At 37.3% G+C, this 22,687-nt stretch overlaps 1 protein-coding gene across 1 annotated transcript; it reads left to right on the plus strand.

The window, feature by feature from the left end:
* The first annotated feature begins 456 nt into the window (after positions 1-456).
* Positions 457-18,880, plus strand: LOC134632951 (integrin alpha-M-like). The gene is made up of 30 exons (XM_063481833.1): positions 457-493; positions 1,180-1,282; positions 1,527-1,630; positions 2,643-2,713; positions 2,957-3,071; positions 6,458-6,585; positions 6,710-6,855; positions 7,310-7,460; positions 8,904-9,054; positions 9,266-9,339; positions 9,462-9,582; positions 9,721-9,860; positions 9,978-10,124; positions 10,219-10,431; positions 10,535-10,668; positions 14,493-14,635; positions 14,746-14,900; positions 15,041-15,163; positions 15,730-15,803; positions 16,674-16,815; positions 16,904-17,002; positions 17,102-17,181; positions 17,267-17,353; positions 17,453-17,522; positions 17,614-17,712; positions 17,833-17,913; positions 18,029-18,139; positions 18,299-18,412; positions 18,501-18,611; positions 18,782-18,880. The coding sequence occupies exons 1-30, from the start codon at positions 457-459 to the stop codon at positions 18,878-18,880; spliced, it is 3,423 nt and encodes a 1,140-aa protein (XP_063337903.1).
* The last annotated feature ends 3,807 nt before the right edge of the window (positions 18,881-22,687 follow it).

Consider the following 22,687-nt stretch of genomic DNA (forward strand, 5'->3'; position numbering starts at 1 on the left):
CATAAATAGCATTTGCATTTTCTGTTGTACAGTTCATTTGCTGTTATGGATAAAAAGTGTCTTTTTTTTGTTTCAAAATAGCTGATAACTATTCGCTGATAGCTGCCAACGTCTGCGAACAAATATAATTCTATAAAGTTCTTCTATATAGTGTGTAACTGTTAATATAGAGCGTTATTAAATTTATTGCTAATGCAATCATATGGCACACTGACTTCTGAGGAAATTTTAAATGGCACTCGCCATCAGAAAGGTTGCCTACCCCTGGTCTAGTGTATCACATAAAACACAGTGCTGTGTGTCTGTAACTCCTCCTACATAACACTTATTTCAAATGACTCTCTTAGCTTTGAGCAGTCACACTATGATTTCTGCATCTTTGGTTTCAACTCCTTTCCTTACACTTTCAAATAATTCCTCATTCATCTGTCATTTATTCTTCATGGGAGTAACACAATGAACTGGATAATTAGTGCTACAATATCCTTGTTAGGTAAGAGAAATTAATGGCCTTCTGTCTGTTGTTTTTTAATTAATAAATTAATTTATGCAAATAGTGGACATTTCAGTGAAAGCCACAGCACAGCATTATTTTTCAATAAAAAATATCTTTTATTTTTAAAAACCAGCAGGGGTGTTAAATTGATAACTTAAATAATGTCTTCCAGAAACATTTTTGAGATCATTTCCTCATGTACATTTTACCTCCTGCGGATCACACTAGTTGCTGAAATGTGTGATTAGCTCAGTCGGGCCTTGACTGTCCTATACGTTCATGCAGTCATCATATACACCTGCTTGTTTTAGTTTTACTCATTATTCCCACACTGTACTCACATTTGCTACAGGCATCTTTTTGCATGCGAGGTAGATTGTCCTGGATTGTCCAGCCACTTGCATTTTTTTTTAAAGTGTAGCGGACAAGCAAATCTATACAGGTTATTTTTTCAAGTGAATAATTGTTCTGAGCAACAGTGTTGAGATCTTTCAAATGTCAGGCGGTGCTTTCAAGTGGTAATGAAAAAAACAATGTGGTAAACAAAAAAAAAGAATGAAAGTAACACTGGACATATGCAGTTTCATACATGTGGTTATACTTAGAGGTGCTGTAAACACATTGTTCTATAAAGTGGCTGTAAGTAAGAATAATGATGATGCTTTTTCTTCATTAATCTTCAGTCTTAAATATTGCACTTGGTTTCAATATTGAACCTGTGGCTTGGAAGACCCTGAGGAGCTCTGCTGCTGGTTTTGGCTACCAGGTGGTTCAAAGACAATCAGAGTAAGTCAGAACATGCATTGATATGTTGAATACGGGTTTATAAGTGCCTGTTTAAAATGACTAATATTTATTTATTTATTTATTCATTCATTTTTTAACAAAACTATCACCACTTATTCCTCACAGCAATATTTAAACACAGATAAAATACTTATTAACAGAGAACATATGTAGTTTATTTACTGTAACTACAGTTTGCTTGCTGGACATATCATTCTCATCACTGTATCATTTATTTCCTTAGTTTGCTCATCAGTGCCCCATTTGAACAGTATTCACAAAATGGAAGGGGGAAAATATATATTTGCACCACTTCTCACAAAAGCTGCCAAAATATACAATTTGAAGGTAGGTAACCACTCATCTATAAATTTCCTTACAGCATTTCCTGAAACTCTGACAGTAAGTATTTTGCCTTCAAAGAAATAAATCACAGTGTCGTGATCACTGGGTCTGGGAGGAAGTGTTTTGAGTTTTTTGAGAGTTCTTGGTTCATTTAGTTTTTTGGCATGCACAGTATTTGGGATTCAAAATTAGGATATTGGTATAGTTTATGTGGTTTTTTTTTATGAAATATATTTCCCAGAGGCTTTTGTATATATTTAGTTTTCTATTCATAAGAGTTGCATTTTTATTTTTTCCCTTGAGTTCTCTTGAGTTTTTTCTTCCGTGTTGTCCTTTGCCTTTCTGTTCTATATGCTCACTGTGTCACGCCTAGTTCTTGTATAGTTTTACTTCCCCCTGCTCGTTATGTTAATTGTATTCATATGTGTGTAGTTCCCCACCTCTTTCAGTTTCCCTCATTACCTCTTGTGTATATAATGTTAAGTCTTTCTTTGTCCTTTGTTGTGTTGGACACACAGCTGTGTATCCCCTAGTCCTACTGTTCTGTTTCTTCACGGATATGTATTCATAATTTTTTGGGGGTATTGGCAATACATAGGCTCTCTCTTTTTTATTCGATTTTTGTTAATTTCCATACTTTTCAGCATTAAATGCTCACCTTCTCTTTTTTGACTTTAGTCTCCTGAATTCTGCTCTTGGGTCAGCAAAACACTCCACGCTATTTATAGTAGATTTCTTTAGCAGATCTTATTATATAACATTAATTAATGTACATTTCAATTTTTTCAAAGTTTTAAAATAAAGTAATAGTGAAATTAAATTCTATTAAGAAATCCTTCCTGGTGTATCATCTGCACCATAATAATAGATGTTAAAAGTGTCTGATTTATGCTAGTTTCCAAACTAGAGGAGATATTGCTTCCAATTGTTATCATGCTAAATAGGGAAGTGTTTTAATTTTAGTAATCAGTTTTTCACAGTTGTTCTGTGTTTTTGTATTTTGGTGTCAATACAGCACCAAGATTTGCAGTCAACATGTCCCTTGGTTTGATGATGAAAAGTGATCCTACAACTGCAAACACTGTGGTGAGTTACTGAACTGCAAACATTACCAGTGCTTTGCTAAAATCAGTGATAATCAAATAGCTCTCTCTTCTGTGTCTAAGATGTTATAATATATTGTTAAAATTTAAAAATGCATGAAGGTCATTCCATGAAAAACAATTTACCTCCCACCTGTCACCAATAACATCAACAAACACCAATGTTTAAAGCACTTGGAAATAATCGACCTACCATATTAATCACAACTTAACTTTGTCTCCTCAGGTGTGTGGTCCAACCATTCAAAAGGATTGCAGAAGTATCACCATGTACAATGGTGTGTGCTTTCAGATAGACAGTGTTACTACATTTGGATCTCCCATACCTTCTTCTCTTCGAGGTAACAGTAAATGGAACTTCTGCCATTACTGTACCCATAATTATCAGCAGTAGCGGTTTTAGATATGGGCGACACGGGCGGTTGCTCGGGGCGGCATTGTGGTGGGGGGCGGCATCATGGGCATCGGCAAAAAAAATAAAAAATAAAATTTAAAAAAATTGCTCGTACTCATGCTGCGCGACGTCATGCCAGCGCATACTGGGGATAGCATAGGCACCGATCGGTTTTCTATCGCCCAGATGCTGGGAGTAAGGCCGCCCTCCGTTTGCGAGGTGCGCCTGCTGCTTGCAGCACAGGGAGGAGAGGGCAGGGCGGCGGGGGATTCTCTGGCTGGCTGGAGCAGCATCTAATAACCAACTCGCAAAATGAAAGAAAATAAAAACAAACCAACAAACACGAAAACACCAGACATTATGATACAGACTTATAATTTGCACCGATGTTTTTCCTTGGTGTGCCTGCTCGCTGCTGAATTCAAAGTAAACTTTATTGTTATCTCCGCTCCATACAGTCCAGTATATAGAGAGACGAGACGACGAGGCTCCAGTTACAGCAGTGCAAGTAAACAAACAATAAATATAAGAAGAGTAAGAAAATAAATATACACTTTAGAACTTGGGGTAAAGGGATCACTAACAATTTAAAATTTATATTTTATATTTTGATGATTTAATGTCTTACACACAACCCATGGAAAGGGGAGGGGGGCCCTGCTGCTTCCAAATAGAACACATTTCATTCATAATGTTGTAAATCCAAGCCCATTATGTATTCATGATTTGAATCCTGGGTTCAAAGCCATCAGGTCCTCTGTTTAGAAAAAAGAGAAAAGAAGAGGAGGAGAAATGAGCAAAAGATACAGGTAAGCAGATGTGTCATTGGATAATGGCAGGTCATCCTGAACCAATCAGAATCAGAATATTTTATTAATCCCTAAGGAAGTTATGTGGGTTACAGTTGCTCCAAGAAGAAATGGTAAAAATAGTAAAAGTAACAGACTAAACTCCAAACAATTCATTATGCTACAGATTGTAATATTAATTAGTCATTGTCAATTGTTGATTTGTCCTGTTCTCATTGTATGACGAATTATGATGGCTGTTTGGTAGCCGTTTGCATACTATGCATACTCTCTCTCTCTTCATATGTGTGTGTGTGTGTGTGTGTGTGTGTGTGTGTGTGTGTTTCTCTTGTGAAATTCAGTATGGTTCCGACAAAAGTTCTATGTTAATGTACAATCCTGTGTGTGTGGGGTGGGGGGGCAGAGGGAGTCTTCGCCCAGGGCACCAAACAGGCTAGGACCGCCACTGATTATCAGAGTCCTGGTGTGCCATTAATAACAAAGCTTTTGCATTTTATATCTAATGTAGTGTTATAATCATTTATCTTTGTGCTTGCATATTCTCTAAATCTCAGATAAATTGAAATTTTATTGAGACTTCCTCTTTTATATCCAACCATTTAAGGATTAATCAGAAAAGGCAATGGAGTAAATATAAAATCATTTTTGTGGAAGATGAGATCGCACCAATGGTGGATGAGATTGATGCCATTCTGTATGAATGACTTGCATGATTTGGTGGACTAAAATGGCAGATGAGGCTAAACCTGTAGCCACAGACTTCCCAAGTTGCCACCAGAAAAAATCACTTGCATCAAGTTTACACATTTTACACAAATTTTAACATCAAAATAAGGTTGTTATAAATAATTAGTTGCCCCCTCTCCACCGTTGCTTTATTTCAGGTAGTCTGTATAATTAGTGAGCTACTGGATTAGCTGAATTGCAGTACTATCCAAGGAACCTTTCTGGTGTGATTTACGTGTAATTCGTCAACTATGAAGCAAATACAGTAGAGGTATTTTGAAATATTGAAGATTAAATCTAGAGTATAAATAATAATAATTTTATTCCTAGGTCCCAAAATATTTTTGGAGGTAGTCTGAAGTGGGGAGTTCTTTTTGGCTTCTGTTATTCACAATTGAATAATGTCTCTATATAAAATTAATGTCTAAATCCTATGCCTAAATGCAAGAAGACTAGTTCAGACACTCAAGATTTCTAAGAAAACTAACCTTTTTACTGTAGGAAACTCAGAAGCTTTAGATTCCTTTTAAGAAAAAAAGGCAGTTATAGGCTATTCAAAAATCATCAGATTTGAGGTTGTTACGTAAAAGTAATGAATTGTAATCTTAATTGTTTCACTAGTTGCTACATTACTTTTGTGTTTCTCTGAAACACATTCTGAAATGCGCATACTGACGAGTTAGCAGTGTAAATCTTCAGCTACAGTCCCACACACTGAAGCTAATTCCTATCAAAATGAAGAAATACAGACTAGAAACAAGTACAGGTAGAAATAGAAACTACAATGCTACAGGCCTGACTGCTCATCACTCCCTTTGTTACCTATTGATACCTGGCTGCTGGGCTAGAACTAATATAAATGCAAAAATTAAGGATAACTGTCTAAATATTTCCTCTCCTAGTGCATCACTACTATGTCCGTTTGATTAGCGGGTTAGGTTATTGCCAGTTTGTCTGTTTGTATCTGGAAGTCGCACAGGATCTTAGCACAGTCATTCGCGACCACCCATAGGGGCGTGTCCCATTTTCACCTCAGGACTTCCAGGCCATACTTGGCACAGATATTCCTGTATACCGTGCCACCCACTTGGTTGTGGCATTTCATGTATGCCCTGCCTGCTAGCATCTTGCACAATGTTATGTGCTGGATTGTCTCCGCGGCATCTTTACACAGCCTGCACATGCGGTCTTACCTGGTGCGGTAGAACTCAACTATGGAACTTGAACATTCCCAACACGTTCTCACTCCCAAAGCGTAACATTTTATGCTAGGTGACAACTCATCGGTATATTACGCTTCCGTCATCTCGGAATATAGGGACGTGTTAACCAGCACTTTAACGTCATTAAAGTGCTGGTTAAGGTTAAGGATAAGGTTAGGGTTAGGGCTGGAGTACATGGCTGGAACGTGTATTACCGCAGGAACGTCATTTCATCCATAACCCAGCACGTAGCATAAGAACGCCGGTCCTCTTTCTTGGGTTTCTACTGCCCGAGGTATTTACAAAGCAAGCGGTCAGTTATGGTCATCTTCCTGATGTACTCATGGATGTTCATTGTCTCAACCTGGACCATGGTTCTGATGCAATAGCCTCCTTCCTTCCACTTACCGTTCAGTCTCAGGGTGCTGGACTTGGAGGGAAACCCTCCATGCATGGTAAAGATCTTCCTTATGTGTGATATTCATTACTGAATACTGTCTTAATGAAAGCCTCAGAATCCTTTTGCTTGATGTGAGGAAACATGTTAAAATTAGCCCATAAAAATTCATTTGACTTTGACTCCATCTCTTTGATAGAGTGCCCACCACAAGTAGACATTGCCTTTCTGTTGGATGGTTCAGGCAGCGTATCGTCTCCTGATTTTCAAACAATGAAGAAGTTTGTGAAAGATCTAATCCAATCATTTGTCTTAAATGATGCACAGGTAAGACGCTGTAGTCCCCCTTTAGTTATTAGTAGCACAGTCATAAAACGGTTACATTATTATTTCCATTTAGATCCATAAAGCATGACAGGCTGATATGTTTATTGTCTTCCCTTTTCTTCAGTTTTCTGTTTCCCAGTTCTCTACTTCACCATGGGTTCAGTTTTACTTTAAAACATTTTCTTCATCTGGATCAGTGGAGACTGACATCAATGAAATCAAGCAATACAGGGGAGCTACCTTCACAGCTAAGGCCATCAGACATGTTGTGTAAGGAAGGAAATTATATCACTGAAGCACTATGCTAAATTTAATGTCCAGAGTTCCTGTCCAGGTGACTCTGATTTTCTGGGACTCTTACCAAATTAAATACAGTGTGGACTAAGATGCCAGTCTTTCAAAAGAGACAACATACACAGACTTTTTTTTAAGTATTTTCTAATTGAATAATGAGTTGTAAAATAAAATATGTCCATTATCCATGACTTTTCTGGACCTCCATAGAGATGTTCTTAACCAAGGCTAAATTTTATTTCAATTTGAAAATCGAATACTTGGATTCTCTGGATTGGAAAAAATAGAAAAATCTCTGTAGTGCTAAATGAAAATATTAAAAAAAAGAATGATGGATGCAAAAATAACAATCAATTTACCCCATGATCATACGTCCACTGTAAAAAAAAAAGATGTATTGACATTAGATATATATTTTTTTAATTCACAGAAACACTGTTTTCATACCAAAAGAAGGTATGAGACCTACTGCAAGGAAGGTCTTGATAGTAATTACCGATGGACAATCTAATGACCGGACTGATTTGGATGGTGCAGTACAGCTAGCAGAGAGTAAAAACATTGTTCGATTTGCTATTGGGGTAAGTACTTCCATTATTTCAACTTACAGAATGTGCCATACTGAAAATGTATTTTGGTCAGTTGTCGGGCTAAGACTGATGCTGCACTATATTGAGAAAAGTACTGGGCCACCCACTTATTACACCTCCAGAAGCTGCTTTGCTATGGAAAGCCATGCCATGAAGTTACCGGCACACAGTTTTGTGCTACTGTTAATGCCAGAGGAGGATATCAGTGTTGGGAAGGTTATTTTTAAAATGTATTCCACTACAGATTATTTTGTAATGTATTCTGTTACATTACTCAATGAGAGTAACGTATTTTGAATACTTTGGATTACTTAATATATTATCATGCTTTTTACAACTACATGAATGTACTATTGCTGTGTGAGTTATTACTATTACTGAAGACTACTCACCATACCAATACCAACTAGATTTTTTAATCTTAATGTAAAATGAGTAACAGTAGGGTGGCCATTTGTGAATAATACTTTTTAAAAAATATTTCTTTACATCATTATGCGGGCCGCAAGTAGAGGTGACATGGGCCACGAGATTGAGACATATTCATTAGCGCCTCTCAATGCGTGTTTTGTTTGGGTTTCCACCGGCGTGGAATTACCAAAAATAGAGCGAGCATAGCCTAACATATGAAACAGGAAAAGACCGCTGTGTAATCCATTTATTTCAACAAAGTAACTGTATTCTGAATACCACCTTTTTAAACGGTAACTGTAATGGAATACAGTTGCTCATATTTTGTATTCTAAATACAAAACGCTGGTACATGTATTCTGTTACTCCCCAGCACTGGAGGTTATTGAGTCAGCAGAGCATTTTTGACTTTTACACACTATCCAACTCAGCACTCGGTGACCACAGTCTGTAACTTTATGTGGTCTCCTACTCCATGACCGAGTTGCTGTGTTTACCAAATGCTCCACTTTGAAGTAATGCCAATTATCAACTCAGTAACATGGCAAACCATGTAATAGACACACCAGTTCAAAGTGTCCATTTCATGTTTTGGACAGGCAAAGCGTGATATGGACACGTTGTACCAACGCATCTGTTACACAGTTTACCGTGACATTGGGTTGCCCCTATAGTTGATGGAGTGAAGCAAACACAAACTGACTTGTTGTAGCAGTGGTATACTGTTAGATTCTGTGAGCACTTTAGAATGGCCTTTTCCTTCAGAAATACTGCATGGCTAGATGTTGTATACACTTGTGGCAATGGGACTGAATACAAGGATCAAGAGGTTTGAGTATATATATATGTATATGAGTGTATTCTGAATTTTGGGTATAATGAGTTTAACACTATATAAAACATGTCTGTAAAATGTATTATAAATTGTTATAAAACCTGAAGTTTATTAAAAACTGTGCTCTGATAAAGCAAGCCATCTTGCATAGTATGAGAACTTAGATGTATTTTTTTCAACAACCCTAGGTGGGAAATGCATTCACTAAAACTGAAGCTAAACAAGAACTGCGCACCATTGCATCATCTCCTTCAGACAAATACGTGTTTCAAGTGGAGAATTTCGACGCACTTGAAATAATAAGACAAAATTTGCAGGAAAAAATTTTCTCCATTGAAGGTACAAACATAAATGTATTGTCTCAACTTTGTTACAAATTTCTGTTACTATTACTACATGCTGCTTATTATAAAAGTGCTCAGACACATTTATGATGAACAGCAAAAAAACTTGAATCATAATGCAAATTTGTCTTTACAAAATTTGTGAAGTTACAAGTGAATTGTGTTATATTGTGTCTTTCATCTTTTCATTTATTTTTCTGTTACAGGATCTCAAACCAGTGGAGAGACACTGAAAATGGAAATGTCTCAAGAGGGATTCAGTGCAGTTTATGTGCCTGAGGTAATTAAAACTACCTGAAAGTCACCAGACAGTCTAGTCATAGAAAAAAGGTTCACATGTGGCACTTTTTATATACAGTTTAGCCAGAAAGTCATAAAATGTATTTTCTGTCTACACTGTAGGGAATTCAGATGTCTATTGTTGGTGCAAACCAGTGGAAGGGAGGCTACGTGCAATACACAACAGGAGGCCAGAAGGTGAAAACATATGAGGACGTGTCTTTGGAGCCTGACAGTTATCTTGGTAAGAATGTTACAGCTTTAACAATCTAACTCATACATATATGATCATGTATATACACAGCTCTGCTGTAATTCTTTCACACAAATATATATATCAGATTTTATATCTATCTTCTCTTTTTGGCTACCTAAATTCTAGGTTACTCTATGGCAATTGCTAAAACCCAAAGTGGTTCACTGACAATTGTTGGTGCTCCAAGATATGAACACAGAGGAGTTGTGGTCGCTGTTAACAGAGAAAGCTTTGAAAACCAAAAGATTGAGCCCTTTTCATCACAGGTATGAATTTACAGGAAGACAGGTCTGAATAAAGTACATAATTTATAATTTTCTGAAATAAAAGCTCTTGTTTTCCTAAACATAAATCCTTTCAATAATAATTTGTTCCTTACACAGTATCAGACTGGTGAATATTTCGGGGCAGAGGTGTGTACCATGGACATAAATAACGATGACATCACTGATCTAATCTTCATATCAGCCCCAATGTACATGGAGCCTGATAGAGAGGGAAGAGTTTATGTTTGCAGATTAACTGGTTTGGTAAATCAAAGTTTTATCTACTGCAGTTAAATTAATCAGTTTAATAATCAACCTTTTTATTACCATAAAACATTCACTCACTTCCTGCTTTTAGTTTGTGGAGTGTCATTTTGATGATCCATTAGTACTAAAAGGACATGCAGCTGTCAAAGGAAGGTTCGGCTCTTCTCTTGCTGTACTGCCTGATCTAAGCTCAGATGGATTCAGGGATTTGGCAGTCGGAGCACCTTTGGAGAATAATGGTGAAGGCAGCATCTACATATTCCAAGGTGAAGGAGGAGGAAGAATCAGTCCTACTTACTCACAGGTACACAACATCAAAGAACTCACAAATAGTTTTAATTGTATTTTCCAGCAATATATCTAAACAATCTGCAGCTTGATTAATTAAAATATTTTCATGTACACAGAGAATTACTGGCTCTGAGGTCCAGTCAGGACTGAAGTTCTTTGGCCTGTCAATCAGTCAGTCATCTTTTGACCAGAGCGGTGATAAACTTCCTGACTTAGCGGTGGGTTCAAAGGGCACAGTTGTCTTACTAAGGTAAGTCCAAGATAGTCCAGTTATGTGTTATTGTTATTTATAGCAATTGATATTCAGTGTTGGAGAGTAACGGAATACATGTACCGCTGTTACGTATTTAAAATACAAAATATGAGTAACTGTATTCCGTTACAGTTACCGTTTAAAAAGGTGGTATTTAGAATACAGTTACTTTGTTGAAATAAATGGATTACACGGCGGTATTTTCCTGTTTCATATTGTCGCGAGTCAGGACTGTTTGGGTTTTGTTTGACAGCTATGTTCTGTTGTTCCAGATGGCAGCGTTATGGTTTCCATGGTTACAGGGTGCCGCGCGCTCTCTCTGCGACTGTAGCTGTGTCCAAATTCATGGGCTGCATCCTCCTGAGGACTCGGCCTTCGCGGTCTACGTGGGCTGGGTCCTCAGAAGGTCGGGTAGGCTGGAAGTAAACAGCTGTGAAATTGGACGGTCTAGCCTTCTGATTAACGTCACCGATGTCTCGGTGGAGTTTAATAAACTCAGCAGTCTGCTGCTTGCTATTTAAAATATAACAGGACACTGGGGTAAATTCTCGACTGTCTCATACTTCTGTTTAATCAGTTTTCTGTTTGACGTTTATTCAGTGGCGTAAAAACCAAGGAGGAACCCACCCGGGGGATTAATAAAGTTTTATTTTATCTAATCTAATAACTTTAATCTCAGCCAAACCGATTTACTCACGAAAAAATAAAACACTGAAAAAAGCCAAACAATAACATTTTTAGGTCGTCTAAGTGACTTATATATTACGTTTAACCCGTGTAGCGAAAGTCGGCGGTGATCTAAAAATGATGTGCCAGGAGTTGTGCCATTCTCGGCGGCTGGAGTGACCCTCGAGCTCTCGGCTAGCTATCGAGCTGGTGGGTAACAGACGTCTCCGAAAACGTTGAAGCACTTATGCAAATATGCGATATCTTGATAAACCGAGCAGATATTTCAAGTTTACACACCCACATTCTCGCCTGAAAATATGTTAAAAGTTTATTTTGTGACCCAGAAGGATTAATAACAGTAATTTTAAAACTTAGTAGCGGCCGCCATTGCCGGAAACTGCAGTTTGGCTGGGCCGCGCTATGAATTCTGGGATATGGTGGGCCACGAAGGACACACCCGACCCATCCTTCAAATTCGGGGAAAAGGAGGATGCATTTGTCGGCTGCATTTGGAGGAGTCTACGAATTTGGACAGCCTTCGGCGCGTCGCTGTGACGTAATCGGTCTACAAATGCGTGCTCAGGAGGATGCAGCCCATGAATTTGGACACAGCATGTGTGTTTCCTGGGCGAGAGAGCGCCTTTTTGTTGTTGTTGTTGTGCTAAGCTAATAGACCCTGTGCACGAGAAAATGCTAACTTCCTGGTTTGAGACCGGATGTGGGGTTGTACATTTCCGGTAGCTTTACTTTGCGGTCAATCGCTACTGCGAAGATATACTCCAAAATCATGTCCAAAACTCAAAAACGGAAAGATCGCGTTAAGTTACAAAGAGCAGAAGGTGGGAACACTCACCACTGTTGTGTCATAAAAAATCTAATGATCAATTTTGAGGTTTAAAGAGTGTCGATCGATCAGTTGTTTACATCACTCAACACAAGCAGAACTGCATTACAAAATCAGATGACACATCGTCCACATTCAGAAGCACATCTCTGTATAGTGACAGTTATTATGATTTAAACAGGCAAATGTTCAGCATTCAAAATACAGGTGAAGAATAGTCAAACCAGATGTTTCCCCGTTATGTCGATATCAGCTAGTCAAGTACACACCTACACAGCATGTTAACAAACTGTGAAAAAAGCCACACAAGAAATGAATGATTGCTGGTAAGGGTTTCTATACATTAGTATTTACGAAGGGTATGTTGTGACTTACCTTCAAAATTACAGTGGTCCCTCGCTATAACGCGGTTCACCTTTCACCTCGCTGTTTCGCAGATTTTTTAGTGCAAGTTTGCATGTTTGTTTGTTTTTTTACATCACATTGTGTCCTGCGTCCTGATCGCTGCAGATGATCTCCTCCGTGCCGTCTCTCCTGTGCAGTACAGAATCGCTGCATCGATCGCTAGCAGTGTGACTCTGAAGTGCAGTACTGTATGTCGACGAAACGTTTTGCACCGTCAAAAAATAAAATTGGCTACTTGATTTCACCTATCGCTGGTTATTTTTAGAACATAACACCTGCAATAAACGAGGGACCGCTGTTTACAGATACTGAGAAATATAACATTTGAATCCCTTTTCTCTTTTGCTCTGAGGCGCGGGGGAAAAATATCGACAAGTCCATGAACATCATTTACAGATATATTGGGTAAATGCCCAAGACATCTATAGAAATGTAAATCGCCGCTTGATTCATTCATTTACTTAACTTGTTTTGGACCGTAAACAAGGCGCGAATAGGACACCGGAAACAAAGCTCCCCATAGGAGTTTCCGCACCGGAAGTAGCATATGCTAACGTGCACATAGCCTATAGGCAGAGTGTTACAGGCATAGCCCTAAAGAATGTTGCCTCATGGGCAGTGTAGTCCGTGCTGCAGCGAGAATGGACTGCCATATCCGTTATGTGTCTGTGAGCGCGAGGAGGGAGAAAAAGGAGAGTGAAACAGTACGAGCTGTCACCGAGCAGAAACGGGAGCTGGAAGCATGTAAATATAATAATAACCACTGCAGCCAAGAAGAGTGCCTGACGAGCCAAGTTGTAGGTACGCTATTAAGACTCAACTGTACACTGTGTTCGTGTTTTCCTCCGAAACAATAAGTTCGTTTGGAGCAGCCTTTCAACGCCTATCTCTGTCTCTCGCTAGCAAAGTTGACCCACACAACAAAGTAAAGCTATTTTTTGGCTATGAGCCCGACGTATTAGCCAGAGGTCCCTTTACTATGGTTAGGAGCCGCGGACCTCCAGTAATAGTAATAAATCACACAGCAATAGTACATTCATGTAGTTGTAAAAAGCATGATAATATATTAAGTATTCCAAAGTATTCAGAATACTTTACTCTCATTGAGTAACGTAACTGAATACGTTACAAAATACATTTTGGGGCATGTATTCTGTAATCTGTAGTGGAATACATTTTAAAAGTAACCTTCCCAACACTGTTGATATTGATGTGCAACTACTCTGGACTACTGGTCAAAAGTTTAGTTTGTTCAGTTTGCAAGGTCAATTTTATGAGAATTGCACATGATTGATTCATGACTTTTAATCCAATACTTATGCAGAGTAAAATGGGTTTTTGACATCTTTTTTGAGGTCACAGCTTTGTTCTAACAAATGACTTTGATGCAGAAATGCAAATTATGCATTACTCTAAACACTATGTAGTTCAGCAAATAGTTATTATTATTGTAATAGTTATTATTATGATACAATTTCACCATGAGAACACATTGATGGTAGCACCTATGTAGATATTCTTCACTGCTTCACTGGGTGAATGGGTTAAATGCAGAGGAGTAATTTCCCTATGGGGACTAACATACACCCATTATTCCATTAAAAAGCATTCATAATAAATTATTTCATAAATAATTAACTGTCATTTGCAAGATTTCTGATTAATTTGATATAATATTAGAAAAAAAAGTGTTTTTCTCATTGACAAAAGGATATGACAAAATGACTCAAAAGTGATAAGGGATTGATAAAATGTGAAACGTTAGAGCAAAGGCATGATTAGGCAACTGGGAAGTCTTGTTACTAATCCAAATCCAAGAACACCAATAATGGAGAGCAATTTTTAGTTTGTTATTGAAGGTTAACGTAGCTCACATATATTTTCCTTCGATGTCCATTTACAGATCAAGACCTATAGTAATGGTTAAAGCTGAGGTGTCTTTCAGCCCAAACGAAATCCCTACTCAGAATACAACCTGCTCAAAACCACTGGAGAACACAGCTACAGTCTGCTTTACCATGAGCAGAGTGTCTACAGTCAACACAGGTTCATCATTCTCCTCACTTTTTTCTAACTACAAAGCCATTATCCAGCAGTTTGATGGTTTCTGTGTATGTAAATTTATAGCACTGAAATCAAACTCTGATATATTCCAGCTGAAGCAAGGATTAATTATACTTTAACGCTGGATGCCACTCGCAAACCTCCAAACAACCGAGCATACATCAGTGGGAAACAACAAGCGAAATCTGGATCAGTTGCTGTGAACTTAACCAGCAAACTGTGTTCAACTGTAAAATTCTTTATTGAGGTAAAACCTAATAACAACATCAGGAAAAAGAAAACCTTTTATGACCAATTCATCAAACAAAAGATACTGTTTAACTAATTTTAGATTTTTAAGTTTTCTCGAACACTGAATCTGAACCTAACTCTGCTCTCTACTTGCAGGCCTGTCCAGAAGATGCTGTCAGTGAACTTTCCAATGAGCTCAAATTCACATTTGATGGTTTGCCTTCAAAAAAACTTAGACCAAGTCTCGCCCCACAGGCTCAAGCAACAGCTATTCATCCTGTGAGGAACCTTTAAAGACACCTTATTAACTGAGCATCTGAGTCTAGTCTTTATGAAGTTTATGAAGTTACGAAATGTTAGTGTTTTGCCCTTAAATTGTCTGAAATAATGTTGTTATTGGCATCTGTTTGAGCAATACCCATTGAAGAGACTGGAAGTAATCACTGTAGTAGTAGCTCTCTATATAGTAAATGCATTATAAACTCTACTATGACTTTACTTTCTATGTAACTCTAGTTTTGAGGACAAGGAGAAACTGTGCACTTCTCAACTGCTTCAAACCTAGTGACAGACTTCAACTTTGGAAAAAAAAAGCTGAATTAAAAATACACAAGCCTTTACCTTATGACGGGTGACTCTGTCTGAGATCACACCTGATACATAGGTTCCTGTGTGTGCAGAGGACCAAGATATTTTCCAGAAGTGGATTGAGAACAGAAATGTTCTGCAGAAAAGTACAGCTAGATGGTGGAACACACAAAGTGGTGATTTCATCTGTTCAATGTTAAATTTAGTCTGTAAATAATATAATAAAAATATCTTTTACATTATGTTTTCTTCCACAGTTAGGGTTTGAGATCAACTGCGGCACTGACAACAAATGTGTTGATAACTTAAAGGTGGATTTCAACTTCACCAGGTGAGGCTCAGGTGCATAACTTAAGATTTGGTGTCTGGTAACATGTCAGGTTTAAGAGTATGTACACTAAATTTATTAATTAATTTAAAGGAATAAAATGACAAACTTGGAAGTGAACAGACATAAATAAATTATAAAAACAAACAAACTTGTTTTTCTTAAGATGCAATTTTAGATCCAGGTTGTATTTATGTCTCACTTCCCACATCACCAAATATAAGATGTATTCTGAGTGCCAAAACTGTGTTGTTAAATGTAGAATATGTTAGGCTGGAAGGACCAAATGACAAGGGGAAACTAAGATAAAATACAGACCAGATTTGTCATCTAGTAATGATCACACACAAAACAAGGAAGTAGAGCTCAAGACACAAGCTTGTGTGTCCAAACTTGACAAACAAAGACAAAAGAAAAACACTGAGACAAGACTGGAGGAACACAAAGGGATCACAAAAGAATCAGCTATCAAGAATAAAAACTAAGCAAGAAAGTAACAGGACACAATAATAAAAGGTCATTAGAAATAGGGAACATAAAAACAAACATTTAACAGAAGTTGACAGCGGCTGAACATTTTTGAAATCAAAAAGAAATCATTAACCGACTAAAATTCAAACACTTGGGTCCATGAAGACAGAAAGAGTGCCAGATAATTTAATATAACTGATAGAATCACTAATTATTTAAGTCATCTGGTGAGAATCTTCACATATAAACAGGTGAACAAAGTTTCTTCTTAATGTCCCTTTTGGCACCAATTTGTGGTTTTAATTTCTGCTGTTACCTTTGAATAAATTGGAGTAAAATTAGTATAGCTGTAACTTTATTATTTTCCTTTCATTTTACTTGTGCTTCCTCATACTCTGACAGATCCTCAGAGGTTAAAGTGGGCATTGATGAGCTTTTGAATGTCACAGTCACAGTGGAGAACAGAGGAGAAAACTCCTACAACAGTCGTGTTATTCTCACGTACCCAGCTGGACTCTCCTACAGGAAGTTCACCATTCAGCAGGTAAGGCATCAGGATCAAGTCTGTATCAGTTCATCACTGATCTGCTGCTTTTCCAATCCATCCAGCAGTCATTTTGTTTCTAATAAAGGGAAGAATTGAGTGCAACTCGTTGGACAGTGAAGATGGTTTATCACAAGGAAGGACAGACTGCACTATTGACAAGCCAATATTCAAAAGCAAAACAAAGGTTAGCTTTATACTTTTTCTCTGTACAGAATATCTTATCTCACTTTTACACAGTTTACAGACAAAGAGGATTCGTTATTATCTCTCTCATTCAATTAAGGCTTCCTTCATTGTCTCCTATGGGATTGACACCGACAGTCAACTTGAGAGGAAGATCTTTGTCACTGTGAATGCCAGCAGGTACTGTTCATTTTGCTACAAGTACTCCTCATTAAAACAATAGTCCCACAGATACAGTACAAATAATTTATTTTCTCTCTTTCAGTGGAAATCAGGAGCATGCCACAACAAGGGAACTCTACAAAAAGAAATGGGTTGATGTGAAATACAGCATTTTTATGACATTTGAAAAGTATGTGTTTTTCTAACTGTAATGGGAAAAATTGTAAACGTTTTTTTTTTTTTTTTTCTTTTTTACATGACATTTAATATTTCAAATATATCTGTTTAGCTCCCTCAGTTACAACAATTTCACATTTGGGATGAACGATTTGCAGAAACCAGTCAAACAATCGGTCAAGGTGAAATTAAACTTCTGCATAGTTCAAAAGTTCATTGTATGATGTAGACCTAACTATAATGCTGGGTTATTCTTTTGTTTTTCAATTTTAGGTTACAAATGATATCAGAGCACTTAGTTTCACTGTGGTGATCAGGGTTCCAGTGAAGCTTGGTGTAAAAGACATTTGGGCAGATTTAAGCAGTCTAAGGGTAATATGTGTTTGAGAATTGATAGCTACAGACTCAAAAATGACCTATGCTTGTGTATGGATGAATGGGTATAGAGAAATTAAAATAAAACTAAAATTATATAAACAAAATGTATTTCAGATTGCAGATTGTCAGAGAGGAATTGATGAAGAACCATCTGTGAAAGGTTTTGTTCCTGAGATACAAAAAAATAAAGTTGTGGTACGTATACCTCTGCCTTTACCTGTTGAAATTTAACCTAATTGTATTGTTAAAACTTCACATTGTACTGGATCAAAACTTGTGTTGCATTTAGTCTTTTTTAAATGACCCACAGGACTGCTCTGTAGCCAAGTGCAGAGTGTTCAAGTGCAGGACATCCATGGGAATACGGGAGAGTAGGACATATGAAATCTCTGCCAACCTCAGCTCAGGATGGATAGAGCAGGTAACTGACAGGAATTTTATGTTAAATTATTCATTAATAATTTTTATTTTTACAGATGATTATGTAGCAGTAACTTCTTAAATCTTTTGATAAAATCATTCCTTGTTAAATCAAGCAACACCTAATTTATCCCCAATTTATTCCACTTTTTTTTCTTAGATTGGACTTCAATCTGCCAAATTCCTCTTGACCAGTACAGCCAGTCTGGAGTACAACAAAAACCAGTACATCTACTTTTCATCAGGGTCTAACAGTAATCCTCCTGTTCGCAAGGTAATTGCAAATTGCCTTCTCTTGTTTTCTCTTGTTTCAGTTATATAATAGTTTGAATTTATTCACTTTCTATTACCTTGTGTGTCAGATTGAAGCAGAGGTAGAAGTGTATCCTCAGCCAAATTTCACCAAAGAGATCATTGGAGGATCCCTGGGAGGGTTGGCTTTTCTAGCTTTACTCACTGCTGGCCTGTATAAGGTAAGATCAATTTTTTTTTCAGTCAGTGTCACAGCTTCACAAAGTTATTATAGAAAATATCTAGTTAAAAAGGTTTTTCATATTCACTCATGTAGCTTGGTTATTTTCATTCCTTCTTATTGCAACTCTAACACACGACTGATGCATTTTTTTGTTTTCTTTGCTCCCAGTTGGGATTTTTCAAGAGCAAATACAAACGGATGATAAATGAAAATGAAGAAGACGGTCCAGGTCCAGGGACTGATGCAGCTGCAAAACCCGCTGAATAGCAAAAATCATATTTGTAGTCTTGATCCTCTAAATCTTTCATTGCATTTTAATAACAAAAATGATGCCCGGAAATGTCCAAATGCTTGCTGTGTCTAAAATACATCACTCCTTGACTAATTGACCAAAAAAAAAAAGTTTCTACCTAGTTGTCAGGACCATCAAAACAGGATCCCGAAATAAAACTAAAGCCAAAATCTTTTTCAGGACTTGAAACGTGTTCAGATTAAACCTTTTCCATCTAACAACTATAATTTTCTTGAGCAGAAAAATACAAATATCAACCAATTGCTTAAAAATTACAGTTACCTGAAGACAAGGCTTCACAACCAGATACGAAGCATGGATTCTCAAAAAAAATAAAATAAATGAAAAGATTGGGTGAGGCTAAACAGTAGCTAACAGTAGTCATTCTAATACAGTCATGTGATGCATTATGGTTGAACGTTTAAAGTGACTTTATTTTTTGAAGAATCTTACAGCTCTTCTACAATGAAACTTTTCTGTTTAATTTCTGCAAATACTGTACACTGAAAAAAACATTCAAATGATCATATATTGGAAAAATGTGTGAAATTCAACTGAAATGCTTAAAATTGTGTAATGTTACTTGCTTTATTCGGGAATAAAGATACTTTCAGCTTTGTGTTTTAAAATTACACCCCTGTCCCCTACATGTACATGAGGGTGTGCCCTCCGCCCCACAGTCTCTTGTAGTCCACAATGCGCTGCTTGGCCTTGCTGAAGTTGAGCAGCAGGTTGTTGTCCCAACACCATCTGAAACACAGCTAATGATACTGTTGTCATCTGCAAATATAATGATGGTGTTGGACCTGTGTGGTACACTGTAGTGGCTGAACAGGGTGTACAGAAGGGGGGCTGAGGACACAGTCCTGGCACTGGTGCTGAGAGTCAGTGTAGATCATGTGACACTGCCTATATGTACACCTTGTGGTGGAGCTGTAGTCACTAAACAGTATCCACACATATGTGTTCTTATGCCCCAGGTGGCAGAGGGCAGTGTGTAGAGCCAGCGCTATTACATCATTTGTGGATCTGTTTGACCTTTAGGCAAACTTAAAAGGTCTGAGTGTAGCAGGGAGTGAAGATGTGATGTGAGCTATGACTGTATGCTCAAAGCACAAGTACCTGTACACTAGTCTCCTTAGCAAGATTCTCCACAGCCTTTCTGCAAGCAATTCCTTGGAATCAAAACTATTCACCTTTTCCCCCTGCCATTTGTCTCTTCCGGATAATGAGGAAAACAGGGTCAAACACAGTTACAATCAAAATCAAAACACCTGAGTTTCCTAATGTGTTCTCAGCCTGCTATAACTCTAGGCAAAAGGGAGTAGCAATTTTAATACATAAAAATATTAAATATTATTAATATTTCACAGTACTCAACACAGTTATAGATCCAGATGGTAGATTCCTAATCATTAAATTATCTATACGTAAGAAAAAGCTATGTATTGTAAGTGTACATGGCCCAAATGTTGATGATCCACTCCACGTTTTTTTAGCTGTCAGTAATCATGCGCATGTATCTTTAATACTAACCCATAAAAAGAACATTCTGCCAAGTAAAAACTCGAGATTTAATACATGATTGCTAACCTTAACCCCAATAATAAGACTCCAGGTCCAGATGGATTTCCAGCAGAATTCTACAAAGAGCTCTGGACAATTCCGGTACCAATATTCCACAGAACGTTGCAGGAAATCAAGGAAAATGACAGACTACGACGAAATAAGAATTCTGCCAACATTAGTCTCATGCTACCACCAGCCAAAGACCCTGTATTTCCCCTCAAGCTATTGTCCAATATCCCTTATTAATGTTGACCTTAAAGAAAAGATTTAAGATATTAAAGAGATAGAGAAGATAACCCCCCTCTTAATACATCCTGATCAAACCGCTTTCATAAAAGGTAGGCACTCACCAACAAATACACGTAGATTACTTAATTTAATAGGCTACTCATGTAGTAAAAACACTGAAACCCCAATATTGTCTCTAGATGCAGAAAAAGCATTTGACAGTTTTGGAAGCTGGAAATTTTTGTTTAATTATGTGGGCTAAAGAAAACAAAGTTATAGACTATATTTATATGAAACGTGTGTATACTTACTACATGACTACATTTGAAGTATTTTAACCATTAACCAAGTATCCAAAACACAGCTTTTTTGAAACACTGCTCTGAAGTTTGTTTTAAAACACCCAGGTCACATGACCACGACCAAACCACAGTGCTTCCACCCAGATTTGACAGGTGACGTACCTGCTGCTTGTAGCCATTGGGTGGCACCAGGATTTTTTTTTACTAACCAGAGTCATATGCAATGACTGAAATAATGTTTTTGATATGACTGCTTCTATTTATTACACATGCATTACAAGAAAACAATAACTTCTCTCTCATTATTATTTTTGCGGTGGATTGCGAAGAAGAACCATGGATTATCCAAGCACTTAAACACTGGAATCAAAAGTGTAATCGAGTGAATATATACATATAATAAGGCATATAGATGAGAGAAAGTGCGAAATTCCTGGGTGAGCTCCATTTCCTCATTTCAGAATGGAGAGAGCGGTGCAATAAATTCATGCAAATCTCTCAATAAAAAACAGCCTCTACTTTCAACAAGAAAACAAAAACAACTCCGCCTCCATCTGATCTCTAGTTTTTTTCTACTTTCAAAATAAGTTTTTTTTTTCTTATAAACAGGAGGCTTGCAGGTTCACTATAACCAGGACTTCAGACTCAGTAAAACATCATGCCAGTCTTGCAAGATGCAGCATCCACAGAACTTTATACTGAAATTTTGTCATTTTTCAGTTAAATATATTTTTTAACACTATGCCAGCTTTGTTTGCCACCGTGTGGAACAAACCTAATGACATGAACACATAGAAAGTTTAAGAGTTAACAAAACACATGCAAAGTTTTGCAGATATATGACCAAAGCAGAACAAACAAAAAAAAAACAAAGCCAAGAGAGCCCAAATAATGCTGTAAACTGTGATGTTATTACAGAAAACACAGCAGTTTTTTCTCTGTATGTTTTACTTTATAAATTGATTTATTGTGCCCAGCACAAACGTTGACAGAGGGAGAATTTTGCTGACAACAACGGTCTCAATATTTTTCTTGCCTTATGCAGGGATTTCTCCCAAGCATGTGTTAATCACAATTATTGACAGTCTGGTATAATATGTAGCTTTGTTTGGAATTGTGCAGGGCTTTTCTGTATCAGTTTCACAGAAGAGCATTATCAAGATATGGCAATGGCCAAATTGCCAGCAGGTGTCACTGTAGAGATGGATTTCAGATTGTATCAGACCTAGAAACAATTTCAGCACAAATGCTTAGAATATTTCAGTGTTTGATGAAGCCTTGCTTTACTGATCACTAGAACAAGTACAAAACATGGTGAAAGTCAGAACAGGAAAAAGGGGAGATGGACACAATAAATACACAGAAAGGTAATTAGGAGGAGTGAGGACACATGGGAATGCACTAAATATTCAGAGAAATACATTTCTGCAGCATTAATCTTTTGTCTTGTTTGCAACAGTAGGTGGATAGTGATCATTTGGTGTGAGTATGTACAAGCCTCAATCAGGAACCCCTGCTTGAAAGAGAAATTGATAACCTCTGTTCTGATATTATCTGTAATAATGAAACAATACACAGGAGAAAAAGCTGAATTTGAAAAATGGAAATCATGAACAAAGGGAGGCGCAATAGGGCATGGAAAATGTCACCAGCTGCAATCTATCAGTAATTAGAAAGCAATCC

Source organism: Pelmatolapia mariae, linkage group LG8 (assembly GCF_036321145.2).
Source record: "Pelmatolapia mariae isolate MD_Pm_ZW linkage group LG8, Pm_UMD_F_2, whole genome shotgun sequence".
NCBI classification, from domain to species: Eukaryota; Metazoa; Chordata; class Actinopteri; order Cichliformes; family Cichlidae; genus Pelmatolapia; species Pelmatolapia mariae.